Raw genomic sequence first — 26,238 nt, forward strand, 5'->3', positions numbered from 1 at the left:
TTTCTTCACTAAGTCTTCACTTTGAGTATACCATGTGGTTTGCATTTTCTATTTCTTCAAAACAGTTTTCCAAAAGCTCACACTGTTTGACTTCATTTTCAGCTAAGGGGAGCCAAAATCTGAAATCTGGTGAGACAAATTCAAAATTACAAGGGGGGTGGAGGGAGTGGGTCATACTCACCCCGTACTTATGTAAAGTGCCATTTACTTTTGTGCTATGTTAGTATAGGATTTAAATTTCAATATAAACCCAAGTACATTTCTTCTAAGATGATTAGAAATTAACAAAATCATATGCTGGCAACCCAAAACTTGCTTTCTAAGAGGGTGGAAGGTTAGATAACATGTATCAGCCTGAATAAGAGAAGGCTCCAGAGTGACCTTACTGCTGCCTTCCAGGACATGAAGGGGCCTACAAGAGAGCAGGAGAGGGACTTTTTACAAGGGCCTGTAGGGACAGGACAAGGGGTAATGGCTTTAAACTGAGAGAGGGGAGATTTAGATTAGATGTAAGAAAGAAAGTCTTTACTGTGAGGGCGGTGAGACCCTGGCCCAGGTTGCCCAGAGAAGTTGTGGCTGCCCCCTCCCTGGTAGTGTTCAAGCCCAGGTTGGATGGGGCTTTGAGCAACATGGTCTGGTGGAAGGTCTCCCTGCCCATGGCAGGGAGGTTGGAACTAGGTGATCTTTAACATCCCTTCCAACCCAAACCATTCTATGATCCTATGGTATTAGAGTAACAGCTTTGGATAACCAAACCCATAAAACAGAGCACAGGTAACAGAAAAGGGAGCTTTCCAGCTATGTCCTTTAATATTTAATGCACAGAAATACTAACTGGAGTGTTTCATTATTTTTCAAGTTTGGGGGATTTTCTGTTGTGCTTCTCCAACTTCAGTTACAAATGTCCAGATTTATCCTACATAATTGAGGCATCTAAACATGGACCTTACTTGTCTAAGACTTTGATGATGGAAGATTAAAGGCCCTTTTGGAGTTAAAACATCACATCAATCTGAACGACCCTCTGGAAGCATTTCTTACTCTTCTGCGATCATAGGAACATAGAGTAATTTAGGATCTTAACTTATATAACAGAAGAGTTTGAATTTGTGCAAATGGGATGAATTTCCAAAAAGTGCTGACCACTTAACAGTAGTTACAGACCCATGTACTCTTCGAAAAATAAACCTATATGGGTTGAATTAATCTCATCTTACTTACGATGCTATAATATCAACATCTATATATAGATAAGTCGTTCCCACCATGGTCAGAGATACAGAAAAACACTTTCAGCTGAAACCCAGAGAGCAAATCACCTCACTCTAAAGCACACATCTACATTTGGTCACACAAATCACCCTCTGAACACCGAAGACTATTAACTAGATGCCCAGTAACAATAACTGGAGTAATGATATTGACATTCCAGAACAAAGTGAGTTTTAAGCCTCAACCACCAGTAAGAACTAAAACATCCAAAACTATAGTTTACTAACAAAAATATCATCCTTTCTTTCCACTCCTCTGCCTTTCATATCACTCACTCAGCTATATCAGGTGGAAAGAATACTAACATTCAGGAGTACTCAGCATTAGATGAAGACAGAAACCACTGTATGAACTATTATTTGACAGAGCCATAGATGAAATGAACAACTGCTATGATGATAAAAATTCAGACGAAACTTCCAACAAAACATCTGAGCTTCTCTCTCTGCCCCTGGAAACTGTGCAGGGCTACTGTAAGACACAGGGCAGAACAGCTGAAAATTCTGGTAACATATTGTTATGTTAGTTTTCACCCCTAAAGAAATAAGTAACCAAGAATAAACATATTTAAAACGCCTCTACTTGTAACAGTCAAATAATATGGATTAAATGTAGTTTAAATTCTTTGAACACATGGACTCAGATGAATTGTTTTAGACATCCTCCCATGAAGGATGCTGAAATAGCACTACTTTAACTGGACATTTCACTTATAAACATTGACTAATTTGCAGAAAAAGAGAAAATTCCAAAATCACTTCAACTCTGACAGAGTCTAGCAGTGTCATATTATATCTGGCATCCTGAACTAGCTCCCCTCTTCCAACAAAGGAATATGTGAATGCTGTAAAGGAAGAATTCATACAAAACTATTCTTTGCCTGTGACTAGCACTACAAATGTCATCTTCATCAAATCTGTTTCCCTTCAGAGGAAGGGAAATTGCACGGTAAAATGAGGTAGACTGGAGACACTTCACCAGAAACCATGAATTGTTAGATATACTTATACAGAGCAATATATACGTGGGTTGAAATCTTGATGAATGGCAAGACTCCCACCAAAATAAGTAGAACCAGCATTTCACTCGCAATATGCAGGGCGTGATAGAGTGCCTATGGAGCAGAATTTTCTTCATTACATGAGAGCTAGAACTTGATCAGCTAACAGCTTATGCCAGTGTCTTGGCAATTATTCATGTACAGGTTCTAACACTAAAATCTAATCTTTACTTTTCTAAACATCCACAGCCATAAAATAATGAACGACAAAAAGCCAAGAGAAACTAATAAGTCCTGGCAACCCAAGGCTTCAATTTGATATACTCTTATCAAAGGATAAATGAAGAGAGTAGGTACAAGAGCCACAAAGTACAATAAAGGTCAGAACATTCCTAAAGTTTAAGTGGATTTGGACCACTATCAGCTTGATTCAATACACAAAGCTGAGAGATCCATTTCAGAGTATAGATCAGGATCCAAAATTTTACAGACACTCAGAACTGTGGATTCAACTCCAACTTTACACATCTGTGCTACTGACAAAAGCGGATCCTTTTTCTCTCCCCCCAAAAAAAGGAAAACAAAACAATATAAGTACTCTCCAAATAAACCATTTGCATTTTGTGACTTTCCTGAACAATATTGCCTAAAGGCATGATTTTTACCTCAAACCAGTTCTGACATTACCACACTACACGATTGTGTTTAAATGTCATCTGATGATTCCTATTAAAGTGCCACAGTTTCATCACTACAGTTAATTTAATTCTAAATGAATTTTCAAACCAAGACTAAAGTTCAATGGAAGCCTGAAGCTTTGAGAACTTGTGAAGCTTTGAGCCTGAAATATAGTGATATCTAACTTTAATCCGTGAAATAGCCAAGGCAATACCATAAATCTATGGTCCTTTGCATAACTGTACAATGTAATAAAGACCTTCCAGATGGACATTGCACTGTAGGTGTTTCCAGATCAGTATTTGTCTTTCAAGACCAGTCAGCACCCTCCTTTTATCTCCAGACCACTTGTGACACTCCAAAGGAAAAACAAGGATATAATAATTCCATCATATCACACACAACTGGAAAAATTCCTTCTGCTGGTCTGCTGACATTCCAAAGCACAACACATTAGCTTATTGAATCAATATGAAAACATAACTAATGAGCACCTCCAGTGAATTATGGAGTACCATCATGCAACACTGATCTTGTATTAGAGTGTTTTCTTCCCTGGGTAAAAATGAAACAGTAGTAATTCACATTACTGTCTAATCAGTTGCAGATATTATTGTGAAAAGAACTTGCACTTTTACCCCAAAGAAGAAAATCTTTTTTCTACCACATTATGATACCAAAAAGGTAAGCAACTGCTATAGTCACTCCCATTTTACAGACGAACAAATTAGATCTCAGAGGTTACCTAAGCATTCAAATTTGCACATACAGCTGGAGATAGAATTAAAGAACCCTACTTACAATTTCTTGCTCTTCCCATTTAAAAAAACCTTTTCTTGCTGAGATGGAGTGACAAGAGGGCATGCTAAACTTAAATATATGGGAAGAGAGTTCCCTATTTCTGAATTCTTTTAATAGATTTCCTTCTTAAATTGTCAATGGCATGATTATGAGCAACAGCAGCGCAAAGGCATTTAAAACAGTATGAGCCCAACAGCATCTCCCATAAAAGACTATACTTTTGAAGACATATAAAAGATGGAAGATAAAACAATTAGTCACCCTGCCAAATAAAACACAATTTATTTTTTTTATTAGTAAGCTTTGTCATCTGAAAGACCAAGATTCAAAGCTATACAATAAAGACATACCAGGATAGACACAAGAGACCCAGCCAAGAGTAATCAAACTCATGTCATGTCACATCAGCTCTTCAAGAGGCACAGGCTCTACGTTTACGTGAGGCATGTGCAGCTCCCTTTGGCTATTAGTGCCAAAGCATGTCACATAGAAATTCACTGAACGAGCATTTTATAGCACAGATGCTGTCTCCAGAAAATGTGGAGCCTTTTCTAGTTGTGCTATCCATACTCTGTATGACTCAAGTCCAAATCCCAAATTACATCTACACACACAGAGAAGCATCTTTTCCATCTAAACAGTTCAGTACTGCACACCTGGAGCTGTGAAACACATCATCAAGTTTCAGGAGTAGCCATCAGAAAAGCAAAGAAATCCTAAATTAAACTCATCATTAAAAAATGCAGAAATGTGAGGAATGTCAACCTAAAGTTACTAGGAAGTATGACAAAAGCATAATACAAACTGTTCCTCTACAAGCTTTTACATAAATCTGTCACAAAACTGAAACCCTCATGAGTTTTCAGGCTAATACTATTCACAAGCAGGGTATCCACCCTCCCTAAGGGGCAGCCAGATTCAATCTCCCTCTTCCCTGATGTTCTGATCAGTGAAAATTAACAGGTACTGAGAAGTCAATACTATATTACCTTCCCCACAGTAGTTATTTATTCTATTTGCTATTCTTTATTTCATGCCAGCAGAGTGATAGGTCATTTGATTCTACGGAGCAGAAACAAACATTCTGGCTCTTTCTACAGAGATATGAAATTAAAAAGAAAAAAAAAACCACATCAGAGCACGCAAAAATGAATCAGGTTTAAAAGAATAAAGATGCGTAAGGCGTAATTACTTTCTCCACCAGCACATATACACCACCAACCAAGCAAATGCTGATGAGTATGTAACAAACATGCTATAATAGCCCAGTAAATACAGGTCACTGCTCAGTTCGGTTTCACTGTCTCAATACAAATCTAATGACATTGTACAATGATTGACAGAATAATTCAGCTGCAGACAACAAGAATTAAAATTATTAATTAAATCAGAAAATAGTTGGGCCTAACTCCATACCCACTGATGGCAACAGGAAGGTTCTACCTGGTTACAATGGGCATTGGAGTGGGAGACATTACAGTAGGGCCTGCACCCCGCCTGCCCAACTCTATTTCTCCTCCATGTACAACACATCACTGCTACAGGAATGCATTCTGCATCCCAGGCTCTGACAAAAAAAAGCATAGTCTATCAACTATGTACTTCTATACCCATTGTGTTCAAGCCCGAATCCTTTTTTCCAGTGACAAAAATCTGTATATGTTCCCCAATATATTTCTGCTCATGTTGTCACTCCAGTTCTAGCCCCAGCTTCCTGAGACGTCCCCTCACGCAACCCTGATCTTTTCACAGTATTTCTCTCCCAAGGTCCTCGTCTTTCCGCAAACCCTCATCCTCACTTCCTGCTCCACAGCACCTTCCATAGTCACTCTTCCCCCAATTAGTCTTCTTCCTCCTCACCCACAAAGCTTGACTCTCCCTCCCACCTGTGCCCAAACTGATTCTTGTCCTTACCAATGCTCAGACTACACTTCCCAGCACCATTCTCCTTTTGCCCATTTCACTCCCCACCTTAAGCTCCAACTTTGTCCTTTATTTATTCCAATCAGGCAGTTTTCCAAAAAATCTCTCCCCCAAGGAAGGGGATGGAGCATAGAGAGCACAAGGATGGACACTGTCCCTACCCACAGCTCTTCTGCTTTGCCCAGGTCAGACTTCTGCAGTGAAGGTCTGCAATTGCAAGGAAAACAGAGCTCACCCTGACGTGGCACATGCCCAGTCCATAGCAATTTTCATACAATTTAGTTGTAAGGACACATCAAGTCTTTCCATGTCATAAGCAAATTCATTCTTTCAAGTGTTGCTAACTTGATATCCCATCAAATCAGCCGTAGACTCTTTTCTCAGCAATCTCACAAGTCTCCTGGCAAGTTTAATCGGGATATCAGTCCTTCCCAAAGAAGCTGTAAGCAAGTTTGTGTACACACACACACACACAAAGTCTGTTTTTGTAAATCACTGAACTCTTGGCCGAAGTTTTGGAAAAGAAAAAATGTATTCAAACTCAGGCAGATACTTGGCATGGAATATTTTAGCTGAAACAGTTAATGGCTGGGGAATTTATAAGAAACTAAACCCAAACTCTTTTAATGGCAATTCTAATAAGAAGCAGTGCTACCAGTCTTGTTTGCAATAATACTGCAGGAAAGCTAGGGGTTTGGGCTTTTTTCTGTTGGGGTGGTGGTGACTGCGTGTATTTGGTTTGAGTTCAGGAAAACCGTTCTTAAGCATCAAAAAGTGCATTCTACCTGCATGAGGAAAAGGTGACACATTAGTGTAAGCCTCACTTTTATTTGTTCAAAATGATACAGAATCAGAAAAATGAGAAAACACACCCAATACAGAAATCAAAGTGCATCATTTACCAAGTGCCTCTCATGTTCTCTAACCTCTCAGTGTTTAATATCCTGTATTGGATATATAATGTAAGCAACTCCCATAACAATCTCTTTTTTTACTAGTGTCCCACAAACAAATTAAAGCCATACCACTGCAAGTGCTATGCTGCAGTACCACACTTCAGCTGACCCTCCCCCCATTGGGCCCATCCTCTTTTTTTGCTTATACAAGCAGTAAATAGATCCCAAGGTGACACAAACTTACCCTTTATTAAAAAAAAAAAAAAGAATTATTTTATGTGTTTTATCTCCCTGAGGCAGCTTACAGAGGAATTAAGAGGCATGCCAGAGTTGGCACAAAAGGAGGGTTGCTCATTTTGGGAGAGGGCAGAAACCTGGCAGCATCAATTTACATTGGCTCAAGCTGGGAAGGAACTGCACCCTCCAGCAATACAACTGCTTGGAAAATGGAATTTCCCAAGGATAGAAACTAACATTTTGAAGTACACTTTCATTCTCAATCAGAAGAAAAAAAATTAAAATGTTACATAAATTTAAAATACTTTTCAAAAGTCATTTGGAATGACAAATCTTATCAGAGCAGTTACAAAGAGCTGGTGCATTTCTGTCATATCAAAACAATATTATAGAAAAATACTAATGTGCTTTCCAGAGCATCTACACTATTATCAGTTTGTATTTGAATAAGTTTACTAGAAGTCAAAATAATAATTTTATGTGAAATAGTTAACACCACAAAAAATTAAGTAAATTTCAGATGAACCACAACTGTAAAAGTAAATTGTTTTGTAAATTATACCAGTTTCAAAAATATTTTCAAATGAAGAATGGCTCAGCTGAAAAATTTTAGCAAGCAGAAAAATAAAGCAATTACAAAAGTAATACAACATTAGATGTATTGGTGGATACATTTCAACATCTGTACTCTGTGACTGCATGTTGCCGTTAACGAGCAGAACCTAGCAGACCAGCCTCTCTGTTACATCAGTATCACAGGATATCAGCTTACCTTTTATTTACCTAAGATTTCCTCTTCATGCACAGAGAAACTGACTCTTAGATGTACTCAGGAGACCATTAAGTCTTTTTTTTCCATCCCAAAGCATAAACTTTTTTCAAAGTCTTCTTTCATAATTAAGCAAGCTTCCCCTCCTTTACATTCTTATTTAACTTCAAAGTGTTCATATAAATGTCAAATTCCTAACCCCTGTCTTGGGGCTTAGTGTTTGCTTCGTATTATTGAAAAGGGCAATTCACTTGCAGCCTCCCCTTGAGCAGGTTTGTGTTTCCTGATCTTAAAGAGGAACACACAACTAAAAGCACCAAACATAAATTCTGGTAGCAACAGACATTAATGTATTTATGACAAAAATATTTAAAAATTCACATTATCCTTCTACAAAACTGTAGAAATTTTGTAACAATTGTAGAAGAAAATTGAAAATACTATGCAAGAAGAAACAATTAACAAGAAAGGCACTTGACCTTACATATAACGCTTGTAACACTAACGGATGGCAAAATCAGATTAAATTCTTACTGCAGTATATAATACAAGAAGTGTCCGCTTAAGGACACTTGTCTAGCTGTTTACATCTGTCAAGCTGCTAAAACTGCACAGTTGCAAGAGAATGCTTTTGATAATGACAGTGGAACTACGATTAGTACGATCCGTGTTATTCAGGCAACAGAAGTGCCAGAAAAGGTTGTCTCCAAGCTCAAAGTTACTGACCCAAGATGTCAGCAATGCAATAATAAGACATTAGCACATTTCTTAAGCGTAGTGGCAAAGAACCACTTAGTCAAAATGTACTTCCCTGAAGAAAAGTTCGCCTAATTGACCAGTGCTGCAAAGATGCCTGTAATTTTAGTGATGGGGATGACACTTTGTTTATGGAATTCAAGCTCAACAGATTAATATGCTTTAGAACAGCAAAGAAAATAGAAGAGTAGACTCACTGGGTCACTTCACTAGATACAGTTGAAAAGAAAAACGGTGACCTGAGGCTGTGTATTGACCCAAAAAAATGTGAACAAATAGATAAAGAGAGAGTATTTCCATTTGCTAACTAAAGCAGACACAGGCAGTACTGGACTGAAATTATTTCCAAAGCTAGATGCATCCGCAGGCTTTTATCAGATACCTCTAAGTGAGGAGACTGCAGAAGCTATGAACTTTCAATGCACCATTTGTCCGTCCCTGTTTCAAATGGGTCACATCTGTCACTAGAGCCTGAGCCAGTCCACAGAACACAAAACAGTACAACTGCTTGAAGAGCTGAACACTGTGAAACTGTTTTGCTAGGGTACCGAGTCTGTAAGGAAGACTGAATAAAATATAAAGGACTCAGGCCTGCAAGAGCAAGTCAGGACAAGAGCTTGAACTAGACAAAAGCAAGTTTTCTGGCCAGAAAGTTATCGTATATCACTATGAAGCACAGAGCACTCAAATTTCAGCCAAACACCTTAAGTTAACACCTTATAGCATCACAAAATATTACCTGTATTCGTATCACTGTAGTGTTTAGATACTAAGCAAACAAAAAGGTCCCACTGGACAAAGTAGCCAAGGCAGGATCATGTCTTTCACCAACAAAATGACAATCACAGTGGATGAGAGACAGGGAGAGAAAGAAGGAAATGACTGATGAAAACAGCAAGACATGGTATTCCTGACAGTAGAGGCAAGGTCTGATTCCTGCTACACAGCTTTCCTTTCACTAAATCCACTTTCTTCTTTGTATCAAAACTACCTACTATACAGTAAATATCTCCTTCAAACTGATGGACAAGTATTGTTTGAAGTCATCCACAATGTTTGTTTCCTTTCTCTTACTTCCTCAGTTTAGCTTTTTAACATCCTTATTAGATGATTTTCAATTAGTGTCTTTACAAACTTAAGTTCTCTTAACTTGCTGCCATTTTACTTTTACATCTTTTATCATAATTTTTTTTGTCTCTCTCAAAATAGCTAGGACACATCGAGTGGAGCCTGCCAGATGTAAACTACTGCCAAAACCTCAGTGCAGCAGCACAAAATACCATGCAGCATATGAGTAAATCAAAGGGTTTAATAAAGCCTTGAAGAAAACTGGAATTCAGCACAACAAATCTGACACCTCTTCAATGGCATGACCATACTCTGAAGATTTCAAACTTTCATTTACCTATTTATCTCTTGACTAACTGCCTTAAATAGGCATGACCATAACCACAATTAACAACAGCTTGAGAGATTTAATATAGAGGGGTATTGCCTTGAAAACTCTACTCAGGTAAGTTTGTACACCAACACTTCTAGCAAATCGGCCGTTATTCATGGAGTTTCTAGGTATTCCTTACACACCACCTTTCCAGTGGTGCTTTGTCAGCAGAGTTTAAAAAGAAAAACGCAGAACTAAATCCCAATTCTCAATAAAATCCCTATCCTTTCATGTCAATGAGCATAGTTTGTCAATATGTACTAATATTTAGCCATTTAAGAAAATATAGTGCTGTGCTGTTTATTACTCCGTTTCATACAAATACTCAGTTCCCCATTTCAGTAGCCAGACATGTATGAATTCAAAAAGCAACTACAGGTATGACATTTTATATCACACAGTCATGTATTTCGAAGCATGCTTCAACAGACATTTATAATATAACTGCTGGGTATTTTACTAGGTAAGTATAGTGTCTAATAAACTTTAAGATCTACTACCAACTATGAAGAGAAAGTAAATTAGAATATCAATAGCAATATCTCCATTTTGAAAGTGTTACATCCGAAAGAGAGATTAGCCACTTACAAAACTCCATGCAGTTACAATTTAAATAATGGAAGTCCCTGCTGTGTTCTTTGCTAGCACTAATGCAATGAAATGAAGAAAAAGAAAATTTAGGAAGTTTTCCGTAATACTAGGGTATGCCATGCTACTGAACTTTCAAAATAGGATATAAAAATCCTCACTGCTTGAATAATTTATAATCAGAATGAAACAATATTCAAAATAAAGAGCCTCAATCAGTTTCCACACCAGTGTAACCAAAACAAAGCCATATTGCACGACTGTGGTATAAACAAGAGCAGAACCAAAGCAGGTGCTGTACCAACCTATGGATGCACAACTGTGTTTGCATTTGTGTTCAAACGCTACTTAAATACTTAAAATTCTGGGAACTCCATGCACCGTTCACATCTGCTCATGTTCAATACTTTCTTGCACACATGTGCTTCTTCTGCAAACAAATCAACTCTCTATTTTTTTGGACTTACCAGATCCTGTTTCCAGTTTCTACGATTCTTGTTTTAGTTCACAGCTGATGCAAAACTGAGGATACCCAGTTATCTATGCATTATACAATAACATAAATCTGCATGCTTGTGTTCACAAGAAAACAATTTTTTTTAAAAAACTTACTTTGAGCTCATGAATACCTTCTATTGGCTATAAAGAGGCTTAAGCACATGCATTAGCACTTTGCTGAAAAGAGGTCATTTCCTGAAAGGAACATATATATACACTCGGGATTTACTTATATAAATATGATTTCACACACATACTCTCCACCTAGGGAACAGGCATCCAATAATTGGTATGTAAAACATGTGCTTGTACCTAAATGCAAGAGCACTTTTGCACACTGACTTTTTAGATGTCCTGGTCTGACTAGAGGCATGGCTTAAATTAAATGCCAAGCTTCTTTCTTGAGATTGAATGAATTAATATTATTAGCCAGACAATAACCACAGCATAATGGCATACAGAAGCCTAAGGCAACATTTCAGGAGAATTTTCTTAGAAATTCAGGCCTGATAGGAGATGCTAATGAGTTCAGAGAAGTAAATATAGCTCTTTAAATAGCAAATGACAACTTGTCTATAATAGTAAGTTTCTCAGCACATTTACAAACATTTTCGCTTGCGAGCTATAAAGTGACTTTCATTTAGTTGGGCTTCAGCTCTCAAGAACAATCACTATCCTAACACGCCAACAAAAAGAGTGCAAATACACAAGGGGAGCGCAAATGAAATGCTTGTTAAGGCCTCCCAAGGAAACTATACAAACACCTTATTTAATAAGTTTAATTAACTGACTCTTTTCTAAATCATACTGTGCCCAGCAATGCTGAGAGGCAAATTCCCCACTCAGAACCTCTGCTTTTCTTCCATGAAGGAAAGTAATATTTTCTTTTATTCTCAAAAAGCACAGCCTCAAAACCCCCAGCAGCTACTGCTCGCAATGACACCAGTACTGACTTCTTTACAGCATGACTGAGTCAACGCTGACCCAGGTTCCAGCGGAGAGAAATGGCTTAACGAGGTTGGGTTGTTTATAACCTCTCACTGTAGCACTTTCTCCCACCCTTAAGAAGAAACATAACCTACGTACTTCTCTCAAAAATATTTCAGATAGAAAATGCCCATATATCGGTGCCTAACTCAATACATTAAGTGTAATGCAAATGCTTATTGGAGAAGATGCATTTGTGACTGTCAAAGCTGCATGGCTGAAGAGACACACTGCCCCAGAAAAACGCCAGACCCACTTTACCAGTCTTAGTCTCGTGCAGTCTCTGAAGGTGAGCATGAGGCTAATATAATTCTCACTTCCAGGCTGCAGTAATCAAAACAGAAACCCGTATTTTAGATTCTTCAGATCAGCACTTTCATAGCATGTCGAGTCACTGGGATGTCCATTAATTTTAATGTACTATATTAAAATGACAGGCATTAAGAGGCCATGCAATTTTCTGCCAAGTACTTTGTTTTCCCTACCGATCAGATTGGGGAAAAGTGCCTTTATGAATTGCTACTGATTCTGCCCTTGCTTCACTCTTGAGATTCTTTTGTATATCTCATGGCTGCCTCGACAATCAACTGCCCTGGGAGAGAGGTTGGCAGGACTGGACCAAGCTAAACAGTCTTCTATTAGTAATCTTCTTATGTCAGTCAAACAGCACCACTAATACCAACAGGATAAAAGGCAAAATTATTTCTTTTTATTCCTAGGGATGGCAACAACAGCAGGAATTGCAGAGAGCTTAACAAGTTTCAATCCCCCCCAGTGGGGGAGAAGGATTTTTAGAAGATATCCACAACTATCACGGTCTGAGCAAGAAAACAAGAAGTGTTGAGACAGGGCAGTCCCCTACAATTCTGTATAGAAATCCCTGTTCACGCCATGCACGATTTGCATTCTTGAATCACGTTAGAGATTCGTCTTTGTCAAAGGGACTCTGTGATCCCAGAAGTTCAGCAATGAGAAAAACCAGCAGATCATTCAAATGACCTCTCTGCTGAGACAAACCTGTTCCTCAGCTGTCCCTTTAATCCAGATGACAAGCATCTTGTTCAGCCCAGGTAACAGGGCTTCTATCCAGTCTCTAGCCACCGCTGTACAACTCCAGTATAATTTAAAGGATGCTATTCCTAAATCCTGTCTCTGTACCCTGGGTGCCCCTGACAGCTTTCCCCGCTCCCCATGTTCCGTTCCACGCTGGGACTGGGACACCCACTCCCACAGAGAAGATCCCTTTAACACCACGCAATCATTCAGATGCATTTGTAAATACCATCATCGTTGAGGCAGAAAGAAAGGAAACTTTCCCTGCTGCTCATTTTAGTCAAATGCAAGCTTGCAAGGTTTCCTACCAGTCAAATAAACAAGGGGGGGAGGGGGGGGGGGGGGGGAATTTTAAAACAGCAGAGAAAATCAGAAGGACAATTTAAAGAAAAAGAAGCAGCAAAGAGAAGGAAGGAGGAAGGAGTAAGCTAGTTCACACGCCGCTACGGTGGGAAACAAGGCGCTTGCTTAGAAAGGAGTTCAGGTCGCTGCAACCCGGCCAGCGCAGCCTGTACGCGATCAACTGGTGACTCTGCTCCTCGCCCCAGCAGCGTACCAGCCGGTGTACCCCCCCCCCCCCCCCCAAGAACCCGGCGACAAGTGCCTCCCCGCTTACCTCCGCAGAGCAGGGCTCCCAGGAGCAGGCTGACAGCCGGGCGGCGGGGCCCGCCGCCCCGGGCAGCCCCCGCCATGCCGAGGAGACGGGGACGCGTCCCGGGCGCGGCTCCGGGGGGCTCGGCCGACGCCGCTAGCTCTCCCCGCCAGCCGCCCGCCGCGGGGGCGCCATCGCCGAGCCCCGCACGCCCGCCCCGCGCCGGAGCGCCGCTCAGCCCCGCGCCGGGCTCCCGCCCATGCCGGCTCCGCTGCTTCCCCTCAGCCCCGCACGCCCGCGCCTTCCCGCTCCCCTCCTCGCTCTGCCCTAGCGCCGGCGGGGGCGGGCCGGGGGGGCAGCGCCCATGGTGGGCTGGGGCTGACGGGCGCCCCAGCACCGCCGCGCTCCCCGGGCAAAACTTTTCCAGCGGGCGAGCAAAGGGCGGGGAAGGTCCCGGAGCCGGCGGGGCCGGGTCGGTCGTTCCCCGGCCGCTGGCTGGCTCGGTCTCCCGCTAAACCCGAGCGCCCTCCGATGCGGCTCCAGCCGGCTCCGCTTCTCGTGCCTTTATCTCGGGGCCGCCGGCAGACGCGCGCACACACACTTTCCCCTCAGAAGGAGGGGGGAAAGGGGGGGGGACTGTTGAGCTCGAGCCGGCGGCCGTTGGCGCTCGCGGCGGGGGCGGGAAGGAGCTGAGGGGAAGGAGCCCCTGGGGCGACAGCTGAGGGGAGCGCGGTCCGGCACGGAGCGGGCGGGCAGGAGCCGGGGTCGGTCGCCTGGCGCTGAGCTCCACCCCCCACCCCCCTCGCCGCGGGAGGAGGCTGACGAGGTGAGACGCCCGCTGAGAGCGCCTGAGCTGCCAAGGGAGGGAGGACTTTTGCCAAGCCGACATGTCAGGAGAAAGGGGATCCCTGCCGTGGTGGCTAGCCTGGGGGCCGCGGGTGGAGGTCGGGAGAGGGGCACGGGGGACGAAGGGACCACGGCCGCAGCTGGCCCTGGGGAGCAGAGAATTTCCCCTCCGACGGCGAGGGGACTGTCACCGACCTCACCTCGCTGCCATTTCTGCACTCCTGCTTTCTCAAGTCCTGCTGCAAAGTGATATGTATTAAAAAAGGAAAACCAAAAGAAAAGAGCCTTACCAAAACAGGAGACTGTATTGCGCGTGTATGGTTCCCTCCAGAGAGGGGCAAGCCCCACTGCAAGCCCTAAAACGAAGAGAACAGCTTGACCCACCTGGATTTCACCCAGCTCCAGCCCTGTCATTGCCTCCTCATCCTCTTGGGTTTTTTCCGCTTGCACTCTTCCTCAGTTCCATCTTCTAAACACAACTCCCAGGCCATATTTTTATTCCTGTTCCTTTAATTTGATGCTTTCACTTGGGTATCCTGGATAAGTTCAACTGGCATCACATTCTCGTGGCAAAAAATGTAAATCTGTGTGACCCAACAGTAAACATGCTTTTAATAATCTTTGCTACAGCTGTAGCATACAGCAAGCAAGCTGCAATTTAGCCAGAAGCATTGGGTATTTGATATATTTTAGGGTAAGAAGTATTGCATTCAGAAATCACCTAAGCAGGGAAACACCCCCCCTTTCCCCCCCCCCATGACAAAGCAATGCCTTAAAAAGGTGACTTCTCTTACAACCTGCTGCTTTTATCCTGAGAAGTTAGGCTCTGATCCTTCAGGCCAATGCTCACAGCTAGTCCTTGATGGCTGGCTAATCAACCAAAATCAGTGAGGCTCTCTCCATCTGTGGTCAGTTACTGAAACAGGTGTCAAAGTTTATCATTAGATACTTCCCTAAATAAAATGAGTAAAAGGTATTTTGACTGATTCTAAGAAGTTCATACAAGATGTTATTCCCAGTTTGATAAGCCAAGTCAAGAAAGGCTACCTTAACATAGAGATTTCTGATGAGGAACTGCAGAGAACATTGTCAGGAGTATGCTTTGTACTGTCGTGGTTCACATGATTTTATTGTCGGTAGCGGCTAATTCAAATGTGGAAAAAGCAGAAAGAGGATATCATATGGGTGAAATTTTAGCATAATTTTTCTCAGAAGAATGTAAAGAAGCATTTCTCAGTGCAAAGCTTGTTAAAAAAATGTGTAACAGCTTTAGTCTCTTCTGCTTTATTGTAATCACTGCTAAACACTACAAATACTTGTTAGATGAGTTTAAATATACGAATCCAGCAGTTAATAGTAAAGCACAGCAGCTAACAAACATTTATGTCCTGCACTTGAATTTCTAGGTAATGTGTGTATACAATCCATCTGATTTATCAGAGAAAGCAGATACAGTGAAGACAAATGCTGTTTCTTTCCAAGGCAACTTTTACTCAGGGACCAAAACCCAATCCTATCATCATTCATACACTACCAACATTTTTCTTCTTTGAATTGTGAAGAAAATTTCAGTTTGATGTAAATTAGATGGAAAATGAGATTATTTGGATATGGTGACAAGTAGGATATGTCCTATTTATCAAATCTGAACTGCAGTGTACATGTTATTTGTGTAACCTGCCCTGAAGAAAGTTTTGGAAGTTGAGCATAGAATGCATTGGCAGACGCTTTCATGGGTAAGAGGCAGAAATCAGATAACAAGGTGATAAATACGGTAAAGAAGTCTGGACAGAATAGGTTTTGCTGCAGCTATTCTTATTCCTTTGATATTTGATTTGTTGTCATTGTAGGTACAATATTTCAGTATCAGAATTTTCAGTAGAAGCTATGCCTACGTTGATTTGTTTAGGCTAGCATTTTCGAAGGAAACCAAAGTAGTTAAATACACAAATTACACTACAATTCAAAGAACCTGGCTTAATTTCCTTCTTAATAAATTTATAATGAAAATATTGGTTGCTGTGAACAATTTATAACAGCAGCACAACTAACACCAAGCACGGAAACAGAAGGGGTGTGTTTGAAGGCAAGGAAGAGTATGTATGGAGTCCTGAAAAAGGAAACTGTAACATTAACAAATACAGAAGACATTTAGCTACCTTTGATACAGTCCAAATGATGTCTCTAAACATGTAAGCAAAGGCATTCTGTGTATGTTAAATTATGTAATCCTGAATCTCTTTGGATGTTTGTGATGCTTTAGCACTCCAGAGTGGTTTTGTATGTTTAAAGTTAGATTCTGACATATTATTCGTGTTGATTATTGTGCTGCTTCTCAGATTATCTAGTTGAAGTTAAGAAGGTTAATTTGCAGAAACTATATGACAGGAATGGATACAAATTTAGTCCTAAGAGTTCAATTCTGTCTCACTAAAGTTTATGGAAATTTTATCCCCAAGTCCAGGTCTTACCTTGTCGAAGAGTTACTCAAGTGAGTAAGGAGAATTGGTTGGGTATTTTTGTTTCCAGTGATTTTTACCACTAGCTTAGCCCTAGACTTGAGCACATCCTAGTAATGATGTGTCAAGGTATTTGTTTTGGATGTAGGGAATGAATAGTATGAACTTCATTTTGAATAGTGTATGTAACTTAGTTTTGCACAGATTTGTCACAATTTTTTTGTTTTCTGCATGTAGTAAATATTTCATCAACACATACTTTTAATGTAGCTACATGACTTTGTTTCTCTGGAATAATGTCAAGAGCTGAAGTTCTGAAGCCTTTATGGACTCCTGTGAGTTATAATAGGCAAAACTGAAATTTTTGGTCTTATATGTAGCATTTTCCCTACAGTGAGGGTAAGGAAATAAAGAATGTGCTCAGAAACAAGCAGAGTGACCAAAGTAGGGCCAAAGTTGACTTCTCGGAGTCAGTCAGCCTCCTAAAATTTTCGACAGTACCACGCAGTGAACATTGGGCTGAAAATGCAGCCTACATTGAGGTCTCTCATAACTCCTGCTTTGTATTTTGCCAACTGCGTTGTTGAAGGGACATGCCAATTCACTGACTCAACGCTAAAAAGTGAAAGCAGAAAAAAAAATCTGTCAAATCAAAGCTCATATTGCCATGTACAGATAGCAATTGATAGCAGAATGCTCCAACCTGTGTACAGGCATTGAGGTATTTTGTACAATTGTATTTTGTCGATGCACCTATTGCATCCATGTAGAAGTTCTGTACGGCGAATATATCTCACCAGCATTTCTCAGGTGAAAACATGATCATAAATGTTGAGGAGTAACATTGTGTAGGTGGTTGAGTGTTACAATAAGTACTTACAGCTATGCAAATTGCTGGGTTTTGTTAGAAAATGAAAAATCTATAAAGTTGTCTTATACTGAGCATAGTAATGTATACCATTCATCAAAAAATGGAAAATAGTTGAAGTACAAGATTTTACATACTTTTTTCTTAATGTGAAAGTGTGTTTTTGTAAGGCAAAAATGACCAAATTTTGTGCTATGTAGATTTTCAATAGCAAAAGAAAATCAAAAACCTGTTAACCAACCCTAAGACTAGGCTGGAAGCAAAAGTGTGTCAGAAGGAATAATCTGATAGAACTTTAGAAAATGGATGTTGGGATTGTGATTTTGCCAGCAGTTTAGCACTCATGACATAAGTGAATATAAGAAACATTGCAGCCTGTAATCTTGATTGTAATAATTCTGTAATGAAAATCTGGTCTTTGACCACTACTCTGTAATTTAGCCAAAACCATAGGTTGTCCTTGATACACGTGCGTGGTTTTGGATGTAATCGTTTAGCACTGACTATGTCTACTACTCAATGGCCCATTTAACTTGTTCTCCGTTTTAGCTTGCCATATATTGTTACCCTTGGCACTATATCATACAAATGACTCTCTCTTTCAGTGTGACCTTAAACAAGTCACCTACTCTATCCTTCCATGTCCTTTTACATATAAAGGGATAATGACATCAAATAGTTTCATCAAGCGCATGGACACATAGAGGAAAAAAGCTACATATGTGTTCCACCATTCTTTAAAATTAAAAGGACTAGGTGAATAGCTTTCTCATTTAATATATGCCTCTCTGCTCACTTATTTGTAATTATTCAGAACTATACTATTCTTAACTCATTTTCTTTAAATACAGGATTTTAAATCCTTGGGATGTGATTGTGGCCAGTTCACTGCAAGTGTCCATACTGAAATTGCATTCTGTATAGTTCCATGTATACGAGATTCCAACAGAAGTAAATGGCGAGTGGTGCACCCCAAATTCTGCCAGAGATCTGAAGTCACATAGAGGAATAGAGTGAAAACGTGTTCAGCATTGAGTTTTATCCCATCCTTGTACCTGGCTGCATTATCATCTCTCTTCTGTCTGTTATGCTTTGTTTTGCAGTTAGGAGTATTGCCATTTAAAGTGATTTTATTATACTTCAGTGTCAACATTTATCCTTGAAATAGAGATATAACTTGTATTTCTTAAAGTCTGCATTTGTGCTGCATGCAGACAGCATGGTATGGGTTTATATTCAGTACATCTGAAATGTATTTTTCTACCATAGTGCCTGGCATTACCATCTTTTTGGTTGACAGATGTTTTTAACAAGGACTTAGGATTACAAGATGGCATTATTTGCAGAAGGAACCAGCTGACCTAGTCACTGCGGTCTTTCCTAGTTGTAGTCATAACTGTAAGCAATGTACATGATATGTTTCTGTTGCATGGATCAAAAATTTGGGGTGCCATAGGTGTGTACCCTTCAGTATTAGAGCTGAAGACGTGGATTTTTTTACCAGAAAGACCACTCCTCAAAATGCAACCGAGTAAATAAAAAAAAACAGTAGATATTCAAATCACTGTTATCAATAGGACTAAATATGTGGCCTTCCATCTTCCCATTTGATACTGCTACCAAACCGAGGTAAATTTTGGTAACAATGGAGACAAAGTGCCATGTGGCTAACGTGGTTTTAGGTATTTGTTGTCTAGTTCTATTCACAGATAGTTTAGTAAAATAAGGGAAGTATCTTCCCTCTGACTCCTCTGTTTGCCAAATTTATCTGTGAGAAGCTTCAGGGAATCAGGTCCAGCAAAGCAACTATAAGGTAAAGGGCGTATAATTTAAGATGGGGCATTTGATAAAAAGCACATAGGGAGCTTTGAATCTTTTCAACAGTTCTGTTTCTGGTTGCAAAGGCTTCACCTGATGCGTCGGCTTTAGAAAAGTCATGCCATTAGCTAGATGCAAAATTAATTTTCTGCACTTATATATAAAAATACTCTATATGCATGCAAAAGCTTTTCCAAAGTTTTCAATAACCGAAATTTTTGAAGAATCGGATCCTTTTTCCTGAATGTGCTAAGAATCTCTATGATAATACTGGTTGCACTGAGTCAGACCAAAGGTTTGCCTGGCTTGTTTCTGACAGTGGCCAAAACCGGATGCCTTGGGAAGAGTACAAGAGGGCAAGTGTGCAGTGATAGTCCTTTCCCAGGCTCTGAAGATTTGAAGCTCAGAGAATTCCTGAGCCAACAATTGTATCATTGTCATTGATGGATTTCTCTGCCCTGAATTTTTCCAATTGCTTTTGAACCATCTATGTTTTTGAGCATCCACAAATCTGGTATCTACTCTAAGGCAAAATACCAGTGTTTTAATACATAATAATGGTGTCAAATTCCTTAATTTTTTTAATTCCAGAACTATGGTAACTGTATTATAAAGGTCAGATTTTCAAGATGTCCATACTTGTAGTAAGTCATCAAACTACCAGTAACATTTGGAACTATTAGCTTCCAGAGACATGAAATGCAAATACAACTTCATCATTTGTGGAAAGCAAATGTGAGAGGAATTCGAACAGAGCCGAGACTAAGTACTTGTTTTCAGATAGCAAACACTTACCGAAATCCCTGGCAGTATTTTTTTCATCTGTAAAGTTTCTTCTCTTTGTTTCTTTGTTTTCTCCAAGGATTATAACCTGAGACTCCATACTCTTGGGAGGGACTGTGATGGACTAACTATGATCTCTAGATTCTGTTGCAATAGAAGTCTATAAACCAATAACGCCTGTGTCTTATGCAGCATTTTTCAAGTGTGTATCTTGCAGCATTTGCATATATGAATAACCTTTGGAACAATTCATCCACAAATGTTGCTGATCCCTCTTATTCCTTCTTTTATATTTGCATGCATAAAGTAAAATAAATCAAGATATCTTGATAAACTTGAAGTATGTATACCATTAATCACTCTGTTTTCTGCCATGTGAATTAGTTGTTACAATGTGTACCTACTAAATTAAGAAACAAAGCTTCTGTCAGATACAATACGTTTCAAAGGTGTTTGTCACTTCGCTACTGCTTGTTTTGATTTGCTGGCAGTGAAGGCTTTGAAAGACTCAAGACACAGCTGTTGCAGGCTGCAGGCTGAAAAAGGATAGCTACTTCAAAGCGCTGCGCCCAGGCTGAGCGGCTAATCCAGGTGAACCCCCTGACACTCAGCTTGGGGTCAGCCGTTGCTTTAAACACACGGTAACAATCGCTGGAGCCGGAGGCTGTACTCAGTGTACCAGCTCTGTCACGGCCCTGCGTGTGCGCGCTCACGTTAATGGCAGATTCCCGTAAGTGAGGTGGCGGCGGCTGACCGGGAGTCAGGAGCAGCATCTCCGATGCCGGGTCTACGCGGCAGGCGGCTCCGCGGGGCGCGGGGTCTCCGCGTGCGGCCAGCGGCTGCCTCGGCAGAGCCGGGAGTGCCCCCTCGCGCACCGGCCGCAGGGAGCGGCGGGAGCAGGGCGCGGGCGCGCGGTGCCGCTACGGCTCGAGGGCGTCCGGGAGCGCCGGGATAGGCAATGTGCGGATCGTTCTCTGACCGTGATGGATTATTTGGTCGTAACAAGCGTATTATCCTTGCTTAATGAATGGAACACGCCGTTTCTTCCTAGCCATTGTCAGTCTTTGATGCAGTACAATTAGCAGAGGTTCTCATTTAATTACCTAGCATAATAGGACCTGAAATGCTGAAATTCAATCTTTCGTATAACTACTGCTTTTCAACAGTCCCCTAGGCTAATGAGGATAATGTTCCAACCTAATGCATATTATTTATAAAGAAAACATTGAAAAACAAATACAGTCTTACAGGAGTATAATACTTCAAATTGCTTTAGGAGCTGTGTGATTGCTGTGGCCAATAACTGTTGTAAATTGGTGAAGATGCAATTAAATAGTCCTAGTTAAAAATTAATAATAATCTAGGGAGGGGTAGAAACTTTTAGATGTACTACTGCCTCTTTTTTTCCAGTCGAATGAAGGAAACTGACAACAAATAGATTGGTAATGCCATTTTAGGTACAGCTGTCTTCTTAATAAGAAGAATGCTGACTCTTGGCTGTGTTAGGACCGATTTTTTTTTTTTTTTCAAAAAAAACAGTGTAGGCGTCTAATGGATTCAGACAGGCATCTAAACAGATTTTGAGGAGCATATGCATGTGCTGCAGAAACTGTTGCAGCCTCTTTACGCTTCTGAAGATCCCACAAACTGTCTTCTATATTTTTATTTGTGTATTTACTTTCAAAAACTTCCTCCAAGTGCCTAAATCAATATCATAAAATGAAACATTTGTAGAACTAAGCCATACCTTTTGATTGTCTCTAGAAAATGAAAAACTTTCAAAATTCACTTCACTGTACAGTGTACACTGTTCAGCCTTTTTATTATATATTAATTAATTAGCAGGCATGAACCAGTCTACAAAGTTCTTCTACCAGGGCATTCCAGTTCTCTGCAGAAACACTGGAATCACCTCAGGTACTGCTCTTATGTCTCAGAGACTTGTGTTAGATGGCCTGCCGGGGTCTCTTCCGATCTAAACTGCTCTAGGATTCTATCTCATTATTTATGTGAACCTGAAAATCACTAAGTTACTGTAATGAGAAAAAAAAGAAGAGTGATAACTGTCCATGCTGAGCTCTCAGTAAATATGTCTCTAGACTCATTTACATGAACACCAGGGCAGAAACAGAAGGCACCTGGTTGTGTTTTGATTTGCAAGTGTCACCAATCCCATAGAAATCACTGGCATGGAGGGTAGGAGTTTAAAGTGAGGGAACAACTTAAAACCCAACAAGCTGTAGAGAAGCAGGTGGTTGCATCAATGGACTACAATCAACCCTGAACATTTCCTGCAGAAACCACCATCACTGTCACCGTATTGAGACTTTTAATTAAAAATGAAAAGCAATATGACTCTACAGATAAGCCACAGGCTATTTTTTATTTTCCCATTAAATATTTGTCGTCTGAAGACCATAGTTTGGCAGCCTCTGACATCCTCAGGGTTAGGACATACACTTCATAAAATCCCCTGAGATCAATAGGAACTCATGAGGAGTGGGTAAGTCTGTCTGCACGTCCCTCCTTAGTAGCAGATACATCAGACTTTGTGGTTATGAAAAGCAGCTCGATTTCCTGAAGTAACGTGTTTTATTTAGATTACGCAAATCAAAGGAGAAGCCTCTCCACGTAACTATTCTGTCAGTGCTCACTGCTTTTTTGAATATCTTTTCCAACAGGAGTTGTTAGTAGAAAAGAAACTTAAAGATGCCCAGAGAGAAATAGATTGAACTTCTAGCTCTATGGCTTTGGTGTTCTAGGCTGCATCCATTTGGCAAATTGTAAGACTTCTAACTGACAGTTTAATGGGCCCATGTGTGAAGCAGACATAGAATCATAGAATCACAGAATGGTTTGGGTTGGAAGGGACCTTAAATATCATCTGGTTCCAACCCCCATGCCATGAGCAGGGACATCTTCCACCAGACCAGGTTGCTCAGAGCTCTATCCAACCTGGCCTTGAGCACTGCCAGGGAGGGGGCAGCCACAGCTTCTCTGGGCAACCTGTTCCAGTGTTTCACCACCCTCATGGTGAAGAATTTCTTTCTCATATCTAATCTAAATCTGCCCTCTTTTAGTTTACAGCCATTCCCCCTTATGAAAAGTCGCTCTCCATCCTTCCTGTAGGCCCCCTTCAGGTACTGGAAGGCTGCTCTAAGGTCACCCCAGAGCCTTCCCTTCTGCAGGCTGAGCAGCCCCAACTCCCTCATCCTGTCCTCGTAGCAGAGGTACTCCAGCCCTCGGATCATCTTCATGGCCCTCCTCTGGACCGGCTCCAACACATCCACGTCCTTCTTATGTTGGGGGCTCCAGAGCTGGATGCAGTACTCCAGGTGGGGTCTCACGAGAGCAGAGTAAAGGGGCAGAATCACCTCCCTCGCCCTGCTGGCCACGCTTGTCTTGATGCAGCCCAGGATAATCCTTGAATGTCAAAGAGAAATCACACTATCCGAACAGGAGGACGTTTGTGGTACCAAGATGGAAATTCAGCATTTTAGACTGTCTTTCCATTGAACTATGGCTCACATATTTAATGACAGAAATAGATGGTACATGAAGTAATTTTCGTCTGCAAACCCAAATAGCTTCCTTGATCTTACTGTCTGCTCAAAAATCTAGATTTGTCTGACATAATGATTTATATAATATCAAGAGTGTTGTACCCCCTCTCCTCGCCCCCCCCATTCACAAAGTAGGAATTGTCCAAATTTCCACAACTCTGTTCAAACAACATGTATGAACCCAAGTTAAAACTGCTCAATGAGACAAACTTACATTTTGCCTACATTGCCATCAGAAGCAGTTACAGAATAAGAATAGTTAACAGTTAAATTATAGTTTGCTGTAGAGATGATTAAATGGCATAAATAATAAACCATAATGTAAAAGTAAATCAAGAATTTCATCATTTTCTTAATTAATGAAAGGCCAAAGAGATATTCAATACAATTACAAGACAGCAATTTTAAAATTGCCCTTATGAATAGGGGCAATGTCTGTGGAACCACTTACCACAGACACTGTTGGGGAGGAGATTAGTTGTGGTAAAAAAATAGGGGAGATTTATATTGACAACATCTGAAATTACAACAGTAGCATTTTTAGAAATTTTATAAGCCCTCATTCATTAGACTATTAACCACCTTTTAACCAAATAAATACAGGAACTCTTATTTTTTTGTAAATTATCTTGTAACAATATATAACCATTCTTCATGCCTTACTTTGAAGCAGACACAAGAGTAGATCAGCAGAACTTCTTTGTCAATGACTCCCTGTATTCATAATAACTGAAAAAAAGTTCATTAAAAATAACAAAAAAGAGATAATTTCCTGGCTTTTAATAGCTAATTTCACTTTTTAATCTAACATTTAATTGAATTAGTAGTCAACCTCATTAATCTAAATCCCTTGCTGCAGCTGCTTCTAAGAGGGCTGAACATGCAAGAGCTTTTGCTACTCTTTCGTAATTTTACTGTGAGGCTTCATTTAAAACTATGTATGACAGCATACCAGAATGCTTTGATTTTATTGTCAATATAATAGAAACATTTCTATTATTAAAAGATTATATTATTATTTTTATCTGTTTTATAAAATCTATAATAATATGTATTGTATATTACTATGGCAGCACGCCACAACAAGTCACGGCAGTCAAAAAGCAAGCAAAGCAAGAAAAAGCAAGCAGAAGCAGCAGCACTTTATTGGTTAATCATAGCATTTTTATATCCCCCTGTCCCCCACCCCCAGAGTCTCTTTGGCATGCAGCTCCTTTGCTCTTCTGATTGCTCATCGTGCGTCCGTTCACTTGACCCTCACGCTTATCAAAGAGTTGGATTTTCCCATCCTGTTTCTTCGTTCCTTTCCTCCTATTTTTCAACCACAGGTGCACAAAATAATTAGCTCAGAGATGTGGCTCTAATCCATCAAGATCGTCAAGGCCGCCCATGGCCCAGCCGATTCCCACATATTACTATATATTACTTTAGTAGTCTTTTGTTATTAAATCACTACAGTGCATTGACACCTACAAGTTGACATACCATGTTTGTTCTAGGCAGGTTGCAGAACTGTATTCGATAAGTCTTGGATGCAAAAGCTTGCAATCAGCAGCATAGGAATTGGACTTCTTTGTAATTTTCTGCTAAGAAGACGTGTTATACTTTCAAAACACTCGATCAGTGTTCTAATTTCAAATATCAACTGCGTTTTCTTGTCCAAAACACAGTAACTTTCATCCAGAGCAAGCAAAATCAACTGCATACTTGTAAGCTGTCTATAAATAACATGTCCGTATCTTTTGTGGAGGACTTTTCTCTCTCTGTTCTGTGGGATGTTTTTGCTGGACAGAACAGACGGTAGAAATTTTTAATGGCTTTTCTTTCTCCTTAGAAGGTAGCAGTCTCAATCTTGTTCTCAGAAACATCTATAAAATCCACCTCCTGACTTACAAGTACAGTAGTAGGTCTGAAGTGTTCACCATCTTCTAGAATATCAGTTAGTGGACATTTGTTGTTTAATTTGCAAAAGGTTATACAGTGTTCTTTCCTTCTGATTGGTGACAATGATTTAAACATCATGTTCTGCTGGATTTCCTGTGCTCACTGCTTGGATGAGCAAACCAAACTGGACATTGATCTTGTGGATTTATTGCTTTGTCCACATTTCTTAGCTAGCCAAGTTCTTTTAATTTGAAAGGTTTGATAAAAAGAAACTTTCGAAATACGTTTCAGCATCTCAATTCCATTTGAGTACCAAGTTAAAAGAACTTGGACTTTAGTTTGTTTATGCAACAGTTCTCTACATTATAGGGAGTAATAGCTTTCCTTTATCCTATCAGGTACTGCAGAGATTCTGTTGTGAAGCTTGCAGATACTATAGCAGTTAGGGCTAGCTGTAAATTTCAGATGAAGAAACAATGGGAAGGGAGCATGATTACCTTTAATCTTCTTCCAGTTTCATTTCTTA

At 40.3% G+C, this 26,238-nt stretch overlaps 1 protein-coding gene across 2 annotated transcripts in view; it reads right to left on the bottom strand.

Moving 5' to 3' along the window:
- Positions 1–13,632, bottom strand: part of LOC104327563 (transmembrane protein 132C) — a 219,918-nt gene extending 206,286 nt beyond the window's left edge. For both annotated transcript variants that reach the window (XM_075434859.1, XM_075434858.1), the window contains exon 1: positions 13,516–13,632. Coding sequence is in view for 1 of the 2 variants with exons in the window: in XM_075434858.1 (XP_075290973.1) it covers positions 13,516–13,591 (76 nt within the window). In the remaining variant the exon portion in view is untranslated. The remainder of the gene's footprint in view (positions 1–13,515) is intronic.
- Between the last annotated feature and the right edge of the window lie 12,606 nt (positions 13,633–26,238).

This window comes from Opisthocomus hoazin, chromosome 13 (assembly GCF_030867145.1).
Source record: "Opisthocomus hoazin isolate bOpiHoa1 chromosome 13, bOpiHoa1.hap1, whole genome shotgun sequence".
Classification (NCBI taxonomy): Eukaryota; Metazoa; Chordata; class Aves; order Opisthocomiformes; family Opisthocomidae; genus Opisthocomus; species Opisthocomus hoazin.